At 30.6% G+C, this 16208-nt stretch overlaps 1 protein-coding gene across 2 annotated transcripts in view; it reads right to left on the bottom strand.

Moving 5' to 3' along the window:
- Bma (black match) overlaps window positions 1–16208 on the bottom strand; it is a 171813-nt gene that overhangs the window by 35015 nt on the left and 120590 nt on the right. For both annotated transcript variants that reach the window (XM_026644507.2, XM_026644506.2), the window contains exon 3: window positions 4830–5054. In XM_026644507.2, coding sequence (XP_026500292.1) covers window positions 4830–5054 — 225 coding nt within the window. The remainder of the gene's footprint in view (window positions 1–4829; window positions 5055–16208) is intronic.

Consider the following 16208-nt stretch of genomic DNA (forward strand, 5'->3'; position numbering starts at 1 on the left):
AAAAAAGTAAATAGGTGATTGAAAATCACCTTGAATTTATTTTAAAATTATCATTGTTTTCCAAACCTACTACTAGTAGGTATCGAGATCAAAGTAGGACAAACGTCTGTTTATGTCGGTATAAATGTTCTTTACGGAAGGAGAAACAAGATGGCGATAAATCCTAAGTCGTGCAGCGCCAGTATTCCAGACAGGTGGAGTTGCCAATCGCTTAAACTCATGTTTCTGTATTCAACGTAATTGACTCTTGCAAAGAAGTGGGCATCTGCACGTAGGCACTTAAAGTGTGTTATTAAATAAGATTTATCAATGAAAGTAAATACTTATGATAGAAATATTGTAGACTTTATAAATGTATGATCTTAGAAATGGCAATCTTAATAGTACAATATTAAATTTTATACGAATAATTCTAATAATTCGTATGTATATTAATGAAAATAATAAAAAAAGAAAAAATGTTTTGTTGTTGTCGTTGTTTTTCTTGTAAGATTTTTTATTTGGGTCTCTTCTTTTAAGAATCTATGATGTTTTCGGAAATGATAGATTCTTTGTTCTTGTTTACTTGGATTTGTGATTATCGCGTCTTTCCGAAATTTAACATGGAATACGACTAACTTATTCTGAACGTTTATGATAAAATTATATAAAAGAGAATGTTTTAATTTCTTATTTTATGATAAACATTAAAAAATATAGATACGCCAATTTTCGATGTTCGCGTATTAACAAAACTTGTATAAATATTGTGATCATACTAAGGTTCACAGAATATTTAATGGTTTTTTCTCTTGACGTCAAGACGAACAACCATTTTTATTCAATAGCACACTTCTCTTTCTTGACCGATTATATATAAGATCACTCAACACAACGGTTCCTTTCATTCTCAGGCCGGATCTTCTGAAATATAAATTGGTTTCATTTCTGACTAATGGGGCTTTATCTCGACTTTCACAATTGAAGAAAAACAAATTATAATTAACTTCGTACTGATAGATATATTGAATGCTAATAATAATTAAATCAAATAGACACATATCGGTAAAGTACAAAATATGTTATTTATAGGTTGTTTTTATAACATATAATAGATTTTGTAGAATTGTTTAATTAATTTAATTTATTTAATTTGTTCTATTTTGGCCGGTGGTTTAAACAAAATAGAACGGATTCTGACAATTTTAGTCAAAGGTTCTTGTTAGACTCGGACTAAGATAATTGGATCTTTTAGATTTTAAACCAACAAAAGTATATCCAAGAAGTTTTAGCTTCAGGTAAAGGTCGGACGTACAACGCAGTAAAGTTATTTTTATAAGCTTACATTCTGCGTCGAACTAGATAAATATGATAAAGGCATTCAAATCATCTAGTACATTAAAATGTTTAGTATTTTATATTTTAAAAAGGAAATAATTTAGAAGTACATTATAGTTCTCTAGGTACGAAGGTCCCCGTTGTTCGTGTGCGTTGCTAAAGTTGCCAGTGTCACCCAAGGGAGCTCGTCGAGAGAGTGATTGATTGCAAGGAGTCGCCCTAAGTGCACTCTCATTTTAATGTTGACCGTTATTAACTAATGGCTTATACTTTGCTCGCCAATTGGTTATTTTTGCGCCAGAGCACATTATTCATTTATAACATGGTTTACAGTAATGATAATCATGATTTACATAAATAATAAATCCCTTTTTATTACGTTCACTGGTGGTAGGACGGTTTTCCCCCTAGAGAGTCGGGATTGGGATTCTGCTGGGAATGCTGCTCACACTATTGATTTGCATATTTAAGTCCTCAATGTGAACAATTCATATGTAAATATGATAAAATATAAATGAATATTCATATGATACCTATCATTTTTTTTATGCAGTCAAGTTTCAATGTTGTATATTAATTAAGTTTTATGTGTAGTTAGTTAGTGAGTCGAATTTGGTGTTCCCGTCAGTGATGAGATCTAAGCTATCATGAATCCCAAGGAATACGTTGGAAGCCTGCAACAGTGTTTCAATCACATTTGAATGCTACAACCAACTAGAGGTCGATTTTGTGACTTGTGCTGCCTTGCATTTTGTGAACAGTTGAAGCCCATGACAAAATTAAGAGAACATTCATCTTTCAGCCGTTTCATACTTAAATTTTGTGGGAAACTGTATGGCATTATGATGAATAAGTTGTACAACGTATTTTCCAAAATCGTTCCAAATTGACAGTACAGCTGTTTGGTACGCTTGGGAGTTGAGGTAATTTTTATACTGGCGGGTACAAGCGGGTTGTGTGCCTTTCTAGTTTACAGGACTTTTGTACTCGTTCTTTTGCATTTTTACTATAGGTTTAGCAACGAATTCGAACTTGAAAATTAATGTAATAAATCTCTTGGTAACTTGTCTCTAAACTGACTTTGTTAATTCGACATTGAATAGTATTTCAGTGCTTTAATAAATAACGGAGTGTTGAAGCTAGGTAGAACTTTTTACAGCGTGTTCCGACTTGTAAGAAATTGTGAGTTTTTGGTTCTTATTTTTGCTCGGATGTATTGATTTGCAATACAGAAAGTTGTAGTCGTGTTTATTTTGTAGTTTGCTTGATTATTGAATCGATACAATGGTTTTCCAGAGTTGAATTCGTTGTCATTTATTGTAAGGAGAACTTTAATGCTCCACAAGTTTCTTTAAGCCATATGTACTGGAACATTAATGCATTTTAGGTTTCCTGACCGAGTGTATCCAGACTCGAGTTCTATTCCAGGGATGCCGTACTTAGTCCCTTAATTGTTAAAGCTATCCAAGTATTATTGGAAATTTGGTTAAGGGAACTCTTTTTAAACAAACTAAATTTTTACTGGAATGGCAAATAGTTTTTTAATAATTAATTATATTAATAAGGATTTATTTACAGTAAGATCGATTATTGCAATTATATTTATAATTATATTTACAAATATATAATAATAACTATATAGGATTTTTTTTTTATTTAAATTCAGTGAAGTTTCTATAACTAAATTTAAAACTAGTATTATACTTAGTTTAATTAAACCAAGTTTGATAATTTATTTGTACATATATGATAATCGAAAAGATTTTAACAAGATGTGCCGAAGTCTTGAGAGGAAAACGCTAATGACATCATATTATCATCTCTAAAGGTACTCAACTACTCAGTCCTCGACGTGTTTTCACCTTTTACCTTAACTTGGGTGGTGTGGCCGCTAAACATGTATTATTTTTACCCACATACGAAACCTTGATTTATGTGGAAGATTCATACTAGAATGCTGATTCAAAAATGTAGAAGTTACTTGTTTTGATTAAATATTTAGATATTAGTTTTAATTACAGACTGTCTAAATCCTTTGATCCATTGTGCGCCGTGGTCCACTTGTAAAGACCTTTCCTTTTAAATTCACTATCTGTACTAAGACGACTAATTCATACGAATATGAAATCTGGCATTTTACTGTTAAGTCTTCTCATTTAATACCCAAATTGTGTTGTTGTACCCAAAATCTAATACGACAATTTGTGGCGTTAACTGTCGTTTGATTTACAGTGTATTGAATATATCTAATTATATTGTCATCAGAGCTAAAGGTGTGTGTACCAAATCATGATGATCAGTCGGTCAATAAAAAAGGGGGTAAAATTTCTATTAATAAATTTTATCCAGAGAAAAGGGCAAAACCGTCAAAAATTGTATCAATCGCACCATGAGATCATCGGAGGTAAGCGGTAAGTTGTATTTATTTGCGATCAACAATCTAGGCGATTCAAGTCATATTTTCGTATCAGGAAATTACCAATAAATAATATTTTCCAAGTCTTTGAAGACTTCATCACGTTGAGTAAATTGAAAAAATAATGTACATATAATCTAAGAGATGAAGCAGTTTTAATTGCTGCTTATGGAGATTCGATGCTGTGATGGTAATGCATTAATTTGATACGTTGGAAAAAGGGAAATAATTGTTATTCATTTTTAGGAATTGATCCAGTGTAGAATATCTTTAATTGAATATCGTAGATTCTGTGCGTTATCATGTACTTAGTTTGAGAGGTGATCCGGAGAATTATTATGGATATAGCGTTCGTTTTGGCGTAGTGGACAAAGGATAACGTATATCATAAATCCGATAATCTGAAGAAGGAGGCAGTGGGTAGCAAAAGCTAAGTACGGCTTTTCTATGTAATTAATTGAAATTGATTTATTAATAATACTAAATTAAATAATAATATACATAAAGTTAATAATAAAACTTCATACATAAACGAACCTGAGCCTGATATAGAGTATAAAGCTGTTCAGGTGTGAAGTAAAGTTTCATCTTGTTTATGACCAAGTTTTTTAACATCGACTTTAGGTTTAGTTTCGGTGGATCTTTTAATGTTGATAGTTGACTAAATTATGATGTATCTAGAAGGTTAATTGTATCTATATAAAGTCAAATTGGTCTAGCTATACTTTCAAACGATTAAATAAAACGGAGAGTAAAATTCAATATTATAGGATTCCGATTAGTAGTAATTAGGCACTCTTGCGTTATAGTAGGGTTCAATTCATCGTCTAAACAGTAATGATCATGAGGTATATGATATACTCACAGAAAATATTATCCGATACGTTTATGTACTCACGTAAAACACACGGCTTTGTTCACAATACACCCACTTCTCTGTTTTATGTTGTTTAGAAACAAGGGAGATCATTATAATCTTTTCAGGAATATCCAATTATAACTTGAGATAAAATACTTAAGTGAAAAGAAAAAAAACAAATCATGAAAGATACTCGTCATTTTAAAGGTCATGTACTTTATATGATATGATACTTACTTGCCAAGCTAGGATGTTATGGAGGCTTGCATAAACAGATTCGGATGCAAACGCCAGAGTATGCTGACCTTCTTCAAGTGAATGAATTATTTGTAGCATCCTCGGATGGCGCAATCTGTCTAGCATGTTCACGCTTGCCTTAATACGGTCAAGCATACTCTCCTTCTTTTTTGGCTTGTAAAGTTTATCTGCTATCCGCTTATCGAAGAAGAACACCGAGCATTCCTGTGAAAAAATGTTTCATATTAATATACTTGTATTTTTTTTTTTGTTAAAATGAAAGCGTTTTCATATAGTATTTAGTAATACTAACATTTAGTAATAATAACATATTAATAATAAATGGTAGTCCAGTAGTATTGAGTTTATATATTATTTTTTTTTACATATTTTATGTTACATACAAGATTTTGTATGTAATATTACAATTATTATACGTTAGCGATTTTCGTAGCGTTATACAATTAGCAAACAATTTTGAAACGTGACTGAAATAACAGTTTCATAATATTTACAAAACTGAAGTAAATAATAATGAATATTGGCAAAATTATGTATATATATATATATATAATTCAACAAATCATAAGTAGTGTTTTTATAAAAAAAAAAATGTAATATAGAAGTTAGTTAAACACTAGACATAGGAAATAATTTTACGGATAGTATGACATTTCACATTGACAGCAACGAAACGTCAACGATAATACTGCCATTTGAGGGAAAGATAAAATTTTCGTTCGTATCTGTTTTACATATCGAACCAAAAGAAGGGGTTAATGTTAAAAATATACTTATTTGTATTTTAAATGAACATATATTTATTTAAGTATACTGTTATATTAGGAGTTTTTTAGAATATATTCGATTTGGCAAGACGTAGACGAAGATGAATATGCGCCACCAACTTAGGGAATTAAGATGGTATGTCTCCTGTTCCTGTAGTTAAACTGGCTCATTCATCATGACAACCGTTCCATTACATTACTATATATTGCTGTTTGGACATATATTAGTCAAATATACATTAACTTTATAACATTGTACTTATAAAATTATTTTCCATATAAATTACTAAAAGATTATAAGTTGTGATAAATGTGTGTGAAAGTCGCAAGTTCGATCGCTTGTGCTATTGCTGTTCCCAATTCTAGCACAAATTTCACTACTAATAATTGGAAGGGAATTAGTCAATTCTTTGACAGCACTTAAATGCTTCCAAGTACGTATAAGAGTTATTGAAAGGTTTTAGCCCAGTTGATAAATACACTTCAATAATTTCGATGAGCTGAAAAAAGTGACGGGACTGGATGTGAAAGGCGAAGAACTCGGAGCTTCGGGCACCTCGGGAGTGGCCTATGTCCAGGAGTAGACCGCGATTGGCTGAATGGTGACGATGATTTCGACAATGATGCAGGTTCACTAGTTTCTCAAGACATCTTTCTTCGTATCGTCAGTTGTTTTATGTTTATACAACAGACGATCTTCAGAAAAATTTCTCGCAAAACAAGTACAGTAGAAACGCTGATTCGGAACAAAAATTATATAAATATTTTTTTAGTTGCGCTTTTTTATTTATTTATTAGGTTGGCTAGCGATTTTTACATTTGTCATTCTTACATAAATACACAATTAGGTATATACATCCATAGATTATGTAAAATCATTTTAAAGCAAACACTACATGCTAATTAAACTATTAATTACAATTGCTTGCTACAACAACAAAAACGAAAAAAAGTTAAACGAAAAATGAGGAAAAGAGAAAAAAAACGATTAAAACTAAAAATTATAAAAATATTATTCTGATATCCCTGTAATAAATATCTTATTTATTTATTTTATGTTATGCAAAATAAACTCAACATTTACATGCTACATTTTTCTTAAATTATCGCTCCAACAAATTGAATAAATTTGCGAGATACAAACTAAATACAAGCTCCTAGTGAACACCCACAAAATTCATAAATTTTTCATGAAGCTGTCTGTCGCTTCCCAAACTTTGATGTAACTAAAGAAACTTTAAGCATTATGAAAGGCTTTATGTAAAATGAAAGTCGATCTAAATTGACTTACTGCTAAAAATATTGATTCTTTTCATTCTATTATTAGGTAACGCTTATTATGTTCTTATTGCATATAAATATATCTGTTCTGTTTGTATATGAAACATTTGGATATTGGTAAGTATTTATAAAACATTATAAATCGACAATAAGTACAGTGACAGGAGGTCTGGTTAAATTTTCGTCTGGAGAATCAGAATTAGGATTGAACTGGAAAATGGTGCTAGAAATCGATGGTTTTTAATTTTGATTTATGTCATTAATTTAAATAATTACAAAGTATATGGTAAATTTTATTTTACTTGGTATTAGCGCTTTGTGCAAGCCTGGTAGGCTAGGTAGGTATCTAGCTTACCAAACTTGTACAAATTCAAAGTCTATACTACTATACTACGTCTTTGCAATCTGCGAACTAGAGGTTGAATTAAAAAATAAAATGAAGGATAAAGTGGTATAGAGTTGCGTGTTAGTAATCAGGTGACGGTTTGTTTGTTTACATAACATAATCTTAATCTAAATTTTTATGACCACGCGATTTAAAAAATGCCAATATAAATTTGTAACAACTTTATTTTTAGAATTTTGTCGTCCAAATTTTTCTCCTACATATTATATTTTTTTAACTATTTTGATCAAATACATTTAAAGGCTACCGCTATCTTTAGTAATACCGATACTATTAATAACAGTGTAAAGGTTTCCATCAAAGTAATAAAGCTCGGTCACTATATTTTAAAAATCGCCCAGCCATCCAAACTATTTATTTGCAAAAAATCCTTATGGGAATCAGAGTTTAAAAATTGTTAACTTCTAAACTGTATAATGTGTACGTCTTTTACATTAGGTATAATGTCATTATATTATTCGTTCTGTCTTAATAAGTCATTCATATCAATAATACACAACATATAATTATACAACTGGATTATCGCGATTTGCGGTCTCCTCTTTGAACAACGGTTTTTACTTTATACAATTTTATTACTTCAATTGTGATGTTATGTCCTGTTCTCGATTTTTGAAATAAATTTATAGAATCATATGTTTTTTTAATTAGATTTCTACTACTGATATATTTGCGTCATAATATAATTTACTGATAAAATGTAAAGATAGAAATAGTTTTGTAAAGATTGTAATCTTACTAACTTTTTTAAGAAATGTATTTATAAGTCTGCAAATCTACATCTGTCATTCTGCAATTGTTTTGTACATAATTGCTGCTACTAATATTTATCTTCCTCGGAAATTTTCAATAGCAACCCAAATATTTTATGTATTATAATCTAGAGCCTCGTAAAATTGATGGAACTGTTACTGATTCTTGTCGTATTGTAAAGCCGTTTTTTCTGTATGAGATTAGGGGAATTGAGAATAGAGATCTGTGTTTGCGCACACAAACTTACGCTATAGTATGTCACTTGTATGCACCTGACTGACAAAAATCGGTCAAGAGTACATTTTACATTTTTCTACCATGCATATATAAAACATAATTATTGTTTGTTGATACCATCATCGGATCAGTTTGGTAGCAAACTATTGTACTGTCATCCGACTCACGTACAAAGTACGAAATCAATTTCGGTTCGACAAACTATTTAATTGAAGGTTAAAATATTACAAACAGACTTTGTTAGTTAATACGAGGAAGCTAATATGAAGCATGGTAAATATTTGTGGTATTTTTATGAGACAAATGGCAATTTTACGATCTCGGATAAAGATCCTTTTACGATAATGGTGGTCGGTAACCGTAAAGTTTTATTTGTCCTAAAATTGTCGCTACGATGTGGCAAATGTTGGAATTTTTATTAAGTGATTGCTCTTATGCTTTTAAACTATTAGTTATTTTTTGTTATATTTTATACGAAACAAAAAAATATAGGTATACAATAATGACAGATGAGTAAGACAATTTTTTAATTAAAAATGCAGATTATAAATTTTTAGTTCATTACAATTATGATGACGTAGCATCCAAAGATTTTGCGTTTGCTTAAATATATAATTTTACTTTCATTATTCATACCAGTTACATTATAACATCGATGCCTTTATAATCGATATACTTTACGAATTTACATGAATATTAATTACATATATTTGTGTTAAGTGAAAAATACTATTTTGTGGCTTACAAAAATTTATCGATATTATCTCACCAAACTTTCTACACTTATCGAAATTGTTGAATAGTTAACAACAAATTAAAATCAATTTGATTACTAACTAAAAGGGAATAAAATAATTTATATTATAAAATAGTCACGTATGCATACGTTGCTTATTAGCTTCTGAAAGTTACGACTTAGAAACTTATTTCTTAGAAATTATTTCAGTCAGATGACTTATAGACTCCACTATTTGCTAGAGGGCGTTTAAGTTCAACAAAGGCAGTTTTGACTTACCTGAAGTATGTTTGTTTTTTAAGAGCTACCGGACTATGCTGAGTAAAATTTTATGTTAGGTTAGTTTCATAATTTAAATAAATACAATACAATTTTTATCGACTATCGAGTATTTATCGATACCTAATTACTGCGCTAATTACGCCGGTAACTTCTTTTTTACCATTTAATCGAATCATTTGTAAAAATCTCTATTATATTATAATCCAAATTGCAATTTACATGAAACGCTATTGAATCTGTTCTTTATTTCATTATCATTAATAAATAAATACATTGGCATTTAGACTGAACTAATGTCTTCGTTTATTTTAAACATGAATATCGGTATGTAGAAAGTGCTTTTAAATGGCCTCCTGCTGGGCCAAGGCTTCATTTCCCTTTTGAAGAAGGTTTAAAACTTATTCGACCACGCTGTACGCAATGTGGGATGTTAGATACACATGGGACAGAATTCCTTGAAAGTAGATATATGCAGATTTCCTCACGGCGTTTTCCTATACTGCCGAGGACGAGATGAATTATAAACACGAATCAAGCACATGAAAATTCAGCGGTGTTTGCCTGGGTTTGAACTGAACAATTGAAGGGAACAGTCATCAATTACACGCGCGCACGCGTAGTTACAACTGGGTCATCTCTGCTTGTTTGTCTGTTTATTGAAAATTAATACTTGTAAAGATTTTTAAGACCTTATTTAGATTATTACCGAATCTTACATTATACCATTTGTTTTTGTATCTTTTATGCTTTTGATAGCATTTTAATGTATTATAAAAAAGTACATAACCAATAAACAGTATAAGTTTATTCATATCGAAATGATATCCAATCATAATTTGAAAGATTTGAACGATTTGAATCCTATCAAACGCAAAATTAATTTTAAGACATACCAAAAATAAAAATGGTATCAATCTGAACTAAATCATAACAGACATTTACAAAATTACCACCGAAAAAGGTTTACATATGATAAAATTGGCTGTCCTTATCCAAACCCGTTTTAGCTTTACAGTATAAAAAGAAAAACAAATATTCTAGATATTTATTAGTTATTTTTTTATTTGATTGTTACAATACAGTTTTAATTACATAAATTCAATAAAGATTAAAAGTAATATGGTAGAATTCAATAAAATAGAATAGATTATGAAAATTCATATTCAGAGTTCAAAATTTAAAAAATAAGAATTTGAAATTCGACTTTCAAAATAACAGAACACTATTAGATCTTGGGGAATGGATAAGGGACTGATTGAATTGTGGAATTTAATATCAGCATTGCTTTTGTTTATTAAAATAGCCATTCCTACCTAACTATGCTGTTATTTCCCTTGTGTCTGCAATAAGACTGGCATATTTCTTATCGGCCTGCCGTTTGTTAGTTTAAATGAGAATCTTATTTGACTAATTGAGGTATTTTGTAAATTACTGCTCGTGATAGAGCTTTGTAAGAGACTTAGTAGGTAGTTTAATGACTAGTTATTCTATTCCATGGTATTACATTTTGTAATTTTGTAATATTTCACAAGGCACATCATTCTATTAATATAATATAGTATCGAATTTTGAGATGTTAAAAGTGTCCAGATTTGCCGGATACAACAAATGATCATGTTTTCATAATATCTAAATGGGATGTTAATAATATAATATTTCATTATAAACTGAGTTTTTATATTAAAAAAACAGCAATATTATCCTTAAGCTTTAATTAAAATCTGAGTCCGGGGAGACAATATTTGAGTTCGTTTTAAAAATTACAAGCCCCAGCAAAATTCAAGTTAATTAAATGTAGACGAGCAGAAGCGTAAGAAAATCGGATATACGGGCTACATCTGTTTGTAAGTTATTTTAAAAGTTTTGCCGAATGAACGCTGCAAATCTTGTTTTTTTTTTTAATTACTAATAACAGACGAGGAAATCAGACAAGGGCACTGTGAACTTGTGTACAAAGTAGTGGGTTGTCCCGCCTGAACAGCAACAGACGTAAATATTATATACATATGTGGTAGAAATATTAACTATTGCATATATCGTTCCTGCCCCACTACACGTGGGTACTAAGAAATGTAAGTAGTACTGGTACATAAACTGATCCACCGTTAAAATCTAAATACTGAAACTACCTTGCCGGTAGAATTAATGACGCCTAGTACCTATTCCGACAAACTTATACAAAGCATTATCGTAAAAAAAATCATGTAAAGTTTCTTTGAGCACAGTGCCTAGTTCTCAAAACTTTCAAGGTCGAAGAGACTCGCATAAGCCTTATTGAATTGTCTGATTCAGAATTTAATTTATCCCGAGAAAAAATGACAATAACTCATTACTAATTCTTATCTGCAATTTAAATTACATAGGAATGTCAAATCTACGAAAATTATCATATATTTTTATTTATTACGCGCTTTATTCATTCATATATTTTTAACGATTGATTTAAATGTATTGATAGACAAAAGTTAATTAATCAAGTTGATATCTTGCTCATTGGTAAGTCAAAAAATTGGTGTTATCTGTTAAATTTTTATTTTACCTAAAATATGAGAAATAACAATTTTTAAAATTGATAACTCAACGTATAATAAATAGTATATAATATATTTACAATAATAATATTAAATACTTATTAACTCGGTTAAACTCAGACTGGTTAAGTTCAATCAGTCTGAGTTTAAACGAGGGCAATGACCAATGTTTTTTATGGCAGAGTTGCCAACGAGCAGCTGGCTCATCTGATGGACTCTGACTGCTAACGCCCATGGACATCTGCAATAGTAGATGCCTTGCCTAAGATTAGTAATAAACAGGCTTTTTCCTTGAAGGTTACCAAGTAGTATCGGTTTGGAAAAACCACCTTCCACCCCGATTCCACCGAGATTGTGCGATTCAGAGTATGCCTTAAATATTGCGATGTTGTGAATTGTTGGTATGGTAACTAACCATTTCGATTCGATTCGATAATTATAATGATATATTAGTATATACTTAGAACGATTACCTAAAAGGGATATTAAATCTTAGAATTAAAGAGGAAGTTTATACGTTAAAACTCAAGCTTGTTATAAGCCTCAGCAAAAAAGAGCTCCATTACTCATGGGCTCGTGTTTAGAGGAATTGTTCACACAATGCCTCGTTTACGGTCCAACTGGGTAAGTATTTGTATGAGAATAGTGTTATTTGTTTGTATTCGTTCAAAGTTTGTATCTGTGTCATAAACATGTTATTATTATGGTGATATATTATTTTTCTTAAATAATATTTCGTTTTCGTTCGTCGATTAGATTATATTCGATAAATTGGTTTTAGGACGATGTAGTAAATTTTATTTACATGAAATTCATTATCGTCGTAAACTAAAAGTCAAATATTTAGATACAAAACTATTTTTGATCAGCTTATGTGCGTAACGTAGCCAGAAAGACATCCAATAAATAATAAATACATAAATAATAAATTCCACTTTTAACTATATGTCACCATAAGTTTTTTTTTTTCGTTATTGTGTTGGTATACGCTGGTGAATGCGGTGTGGTAAAGTCGAATATATTCATTTGCCCAAAAAATCACACTTGTCATATAAATGTTGTGCTTACATAATACTTATAAATATATAAAAAGTACTTATATAAACTAATTATTATGCACTAAAACTCATCGCAACGCAGAGATTATTCTGGTATAAGTTTTATGTATATTGGTTTCATAGTTATTTCCGTGTTAAAAATGTTTTCAAATAATACTAACTGTATTATTGGGATGTACGATATATTTATTTTTGTTACATAATAATAAAAGCAGAGTCGGCAACGCGATGTTGTGGCTACGTTATACGTTCAAAAATAATGTATGATAATGTTTAGCCAAAAACCTTGTTTGAAATACGCCGAATATTGTGGTAGAAATTTCATATCGAAATATTCACCGGTTTTTGCGTGATACGCATTAAAAAATAACAGATTGCTTTTTATAGATATAGACAGACAATATAAGGCAGTACAACGTGAGAGAAACCGGAATATAAAAATAATGGTGTGTGTTTTGTTGATTCATAGCAGTCAAAAAACCTTTGCGCGGCGTGTCGACAGGTCTGGACCTTAGGCACAGGGAACGTCGAATCGATAAGAAAGAAGTCCGACATGGTCCCTAAAGCTAAATATTTAACTTTTGCTATATTTCACGTCAATGAAGCCGCTTAACTACGCTTGGTCATTAATTTGCGTTCAATCCTCAATTAATATTAGTGCTTAAACTGGAAACAGGTTGTGTATGTTCGAAGTTACAGTTTGCTTCCCCAATAACATAATATATAGAAATTGTAAATGAGCAGCGCGTGTTCAATTATTTTCTGTGACGATATTTATTATTCTAAATGTTTATACGTAATTTCAAATTCCATTATATATATAAAGCAGAACGTGTTATGACGTCACGGTACCTACCCAGACGGTCTTGTACAGACCCGTTCTACCAAGTTTCAACTTGCTGGTTTATTTTGTTTTTCCTTTGCATTGTCACGAATTCGATCTCAACTATTCGCAGATTTTTTGCTACTTAACAAAGATAATATACTTTATATATTAGTGATGAGGTGCATAACACTACCGGATAGCTGAGACTGGGACGTGAATGTTAATTGTAAGACGTGATGTGTCTTGGTTACAATCTATAAAGGAAACTTTTTGTAAAATGGTAACAGTTGCAATGAGAATCTTAGGTACACAGAGCAGTAGTGTAATGAATCACGGCATTACAATTTATTTAAAATAACACTAACCATATAATATAACCGATTGCTATGTAAAACAACACGGCCCCTAAATGTCGTAACTGTTCTTATATTTGAAAATAATAATAAAACAATAAGTTCGTAGGACTTTGAGATTTTGTTTTATTTTGTTTTGTCATTAATAAGTTTACAATAAAATGCTACTTAGGGAGTTACTGTCTTTCGACTTTTTGGGTTGAGGCGACATTCTATACAGCTTTGGTCAATGTCCTTGTTTTTAAAAAAGTTTCTTTACTGATTATTATTTAATTAAACTATAAAATTAAACATCGTTAACTTACGGAACCTTTATTATGTTATATATAAAATATCTTGAAAGATAAAAAAAAAATTATTCAAAATATTCGTCGAACAATGTTGGAGATTTCAATTTTAAATAAAAAAAAAATATCATCAAATGAATAGCGAAGCCAGCGAAAAAGTAATATCGTTATGATAGCAACTTCAGTTGAAGAAGTTCATTATCCTATAATTCGCGGATACGAGATTATGAAATAGACATATTGTTTTTGTTGCATAATAACAGTAAATTGTATTCTATCCTTCTATATGAACGGTTTGAATAGAATGAAATATAATCTTTAGGTACATATAAAATAAACCCGCTACCCGTCGCCTGTTCTTTATAAAATACGGAACAGATTTTAACGCAGTTTTTGTCAATAAACAGAAATATTCAATATGAAGGTATGCATAATACATGCATATTACAGTAGAAAAAAGCCAAGATTTCCAATTTTTCCGGCCGGATATTTTTTTTTCAATCAATAAATTTAATATACAACCTTGTTGTACCGCATGAAGCTGGGCAGGAGCTGGGACTGGTAGTTAGTTTTTAATATATTCATAATCCTTGTAGGCCTTCAAAGGCCATAATGCCATCATGGTGTATCATCATCTTAAATGGATGATGCCCATTCTCTTATGCTTTGTCTTGAGTCTGTACGGAAATACACGATAGACTTTCATACGAAACATATAGGTTTCCTCACGATGGTTTCCTTTACCGACGAGTAAGAGATGAATTATAAACAGAAATATTAAACAAACAAACATTAATTATATAAAACTTCAGAGTTATTTTGGGTTTGAATTCAGTTAAAAAAAATCATCAGTTAAAATTCAAGTCTTGTAATTGTGATGAATCATAAAAAATGAAAGCATTTGAAAATTCTTCGATGTTTGCGCAGGTTCGGACCTGTAATCCTCTATTAATATAACCGTGATTTACTACAAACTACAACTAAGTCCTCTTTAAGGCCTTGAAGTGTAATCTGTCATCGGTACAAAAATAATGATATCTAACATAAATATTATCAGTACATGTTTTTTTTTTGACATTTTAAAAATTTGTATAGTTAGATTTGAAACTTTGATCAATTACTATTAAGTTGTATGCGTTACGAGCGGGAGCTACGTTAATTTAGTTAATAGTTCGTGTAATACGTCACAATAAAGGCGGACAGATTATTCTATGATTTACAACTGTTTCCGAACTGGTAACTAAATTTGACAGTCCATGAGACACTTGGTGGAAAGGCTTTGTGTACTAATTCTACCATTTAAAGCAATACTATATCTTGTTGTCTTCTAATTTGAAAGATGGGTGAGTCAGCGTGATTAAAGGCACAAGGAACTTTAGTTACCAACGTTGGTAGCATATTGTCTAGGTAAGAATGTGTAATAGAGAATGATTAATATTTTTTAAGGCGAAAATAGGTATTTTTATTCTTGTCGACCCACCCAGAGATACTGTAATAAAACATATAAATTAAAAAGGGCCGACCTTCGAAAAATCGAATTAAAAAAAAAAACAAAAAACATTAATTGTCACTTAAAATGATGTAAGGATTCTAGAGAATAATAGAGGATAACGATAAACGACAGATCCAAATGTGATCAGTTTTTTAAAAATTGTATTTTTGAGTATATTTAAATAAGACATAGCGTGCAAAGCAGCTCGAAATAAATGAACGATATTAATATGTGTGCTCCATGAATCATCACGATTTCGTTTATGTAGATTCACAAAAGCGTTTAGATTTCGTGAAAAGCAACAAAACGAGGCCGCGAGACCGCCTGCGGCGTCTTTTGTAGAAGGCAG

Source organism: Vanessa tameamea, chromosome Z (assembly GCF_037043105.1).
Source record: "Vanessa tameamea isolate UH-Manoa-2023 chromosome Z, ilVanTame1 primary haplotype, whole genome shotgun sequence".
In the NCBI taxonomy this organism is placed as follows: Eukaryota; Metazoa; Arthropoda; class Insecta; order Lepidoptera; family Nymphalidae; genus Vanessa; species Vanessa tameamea.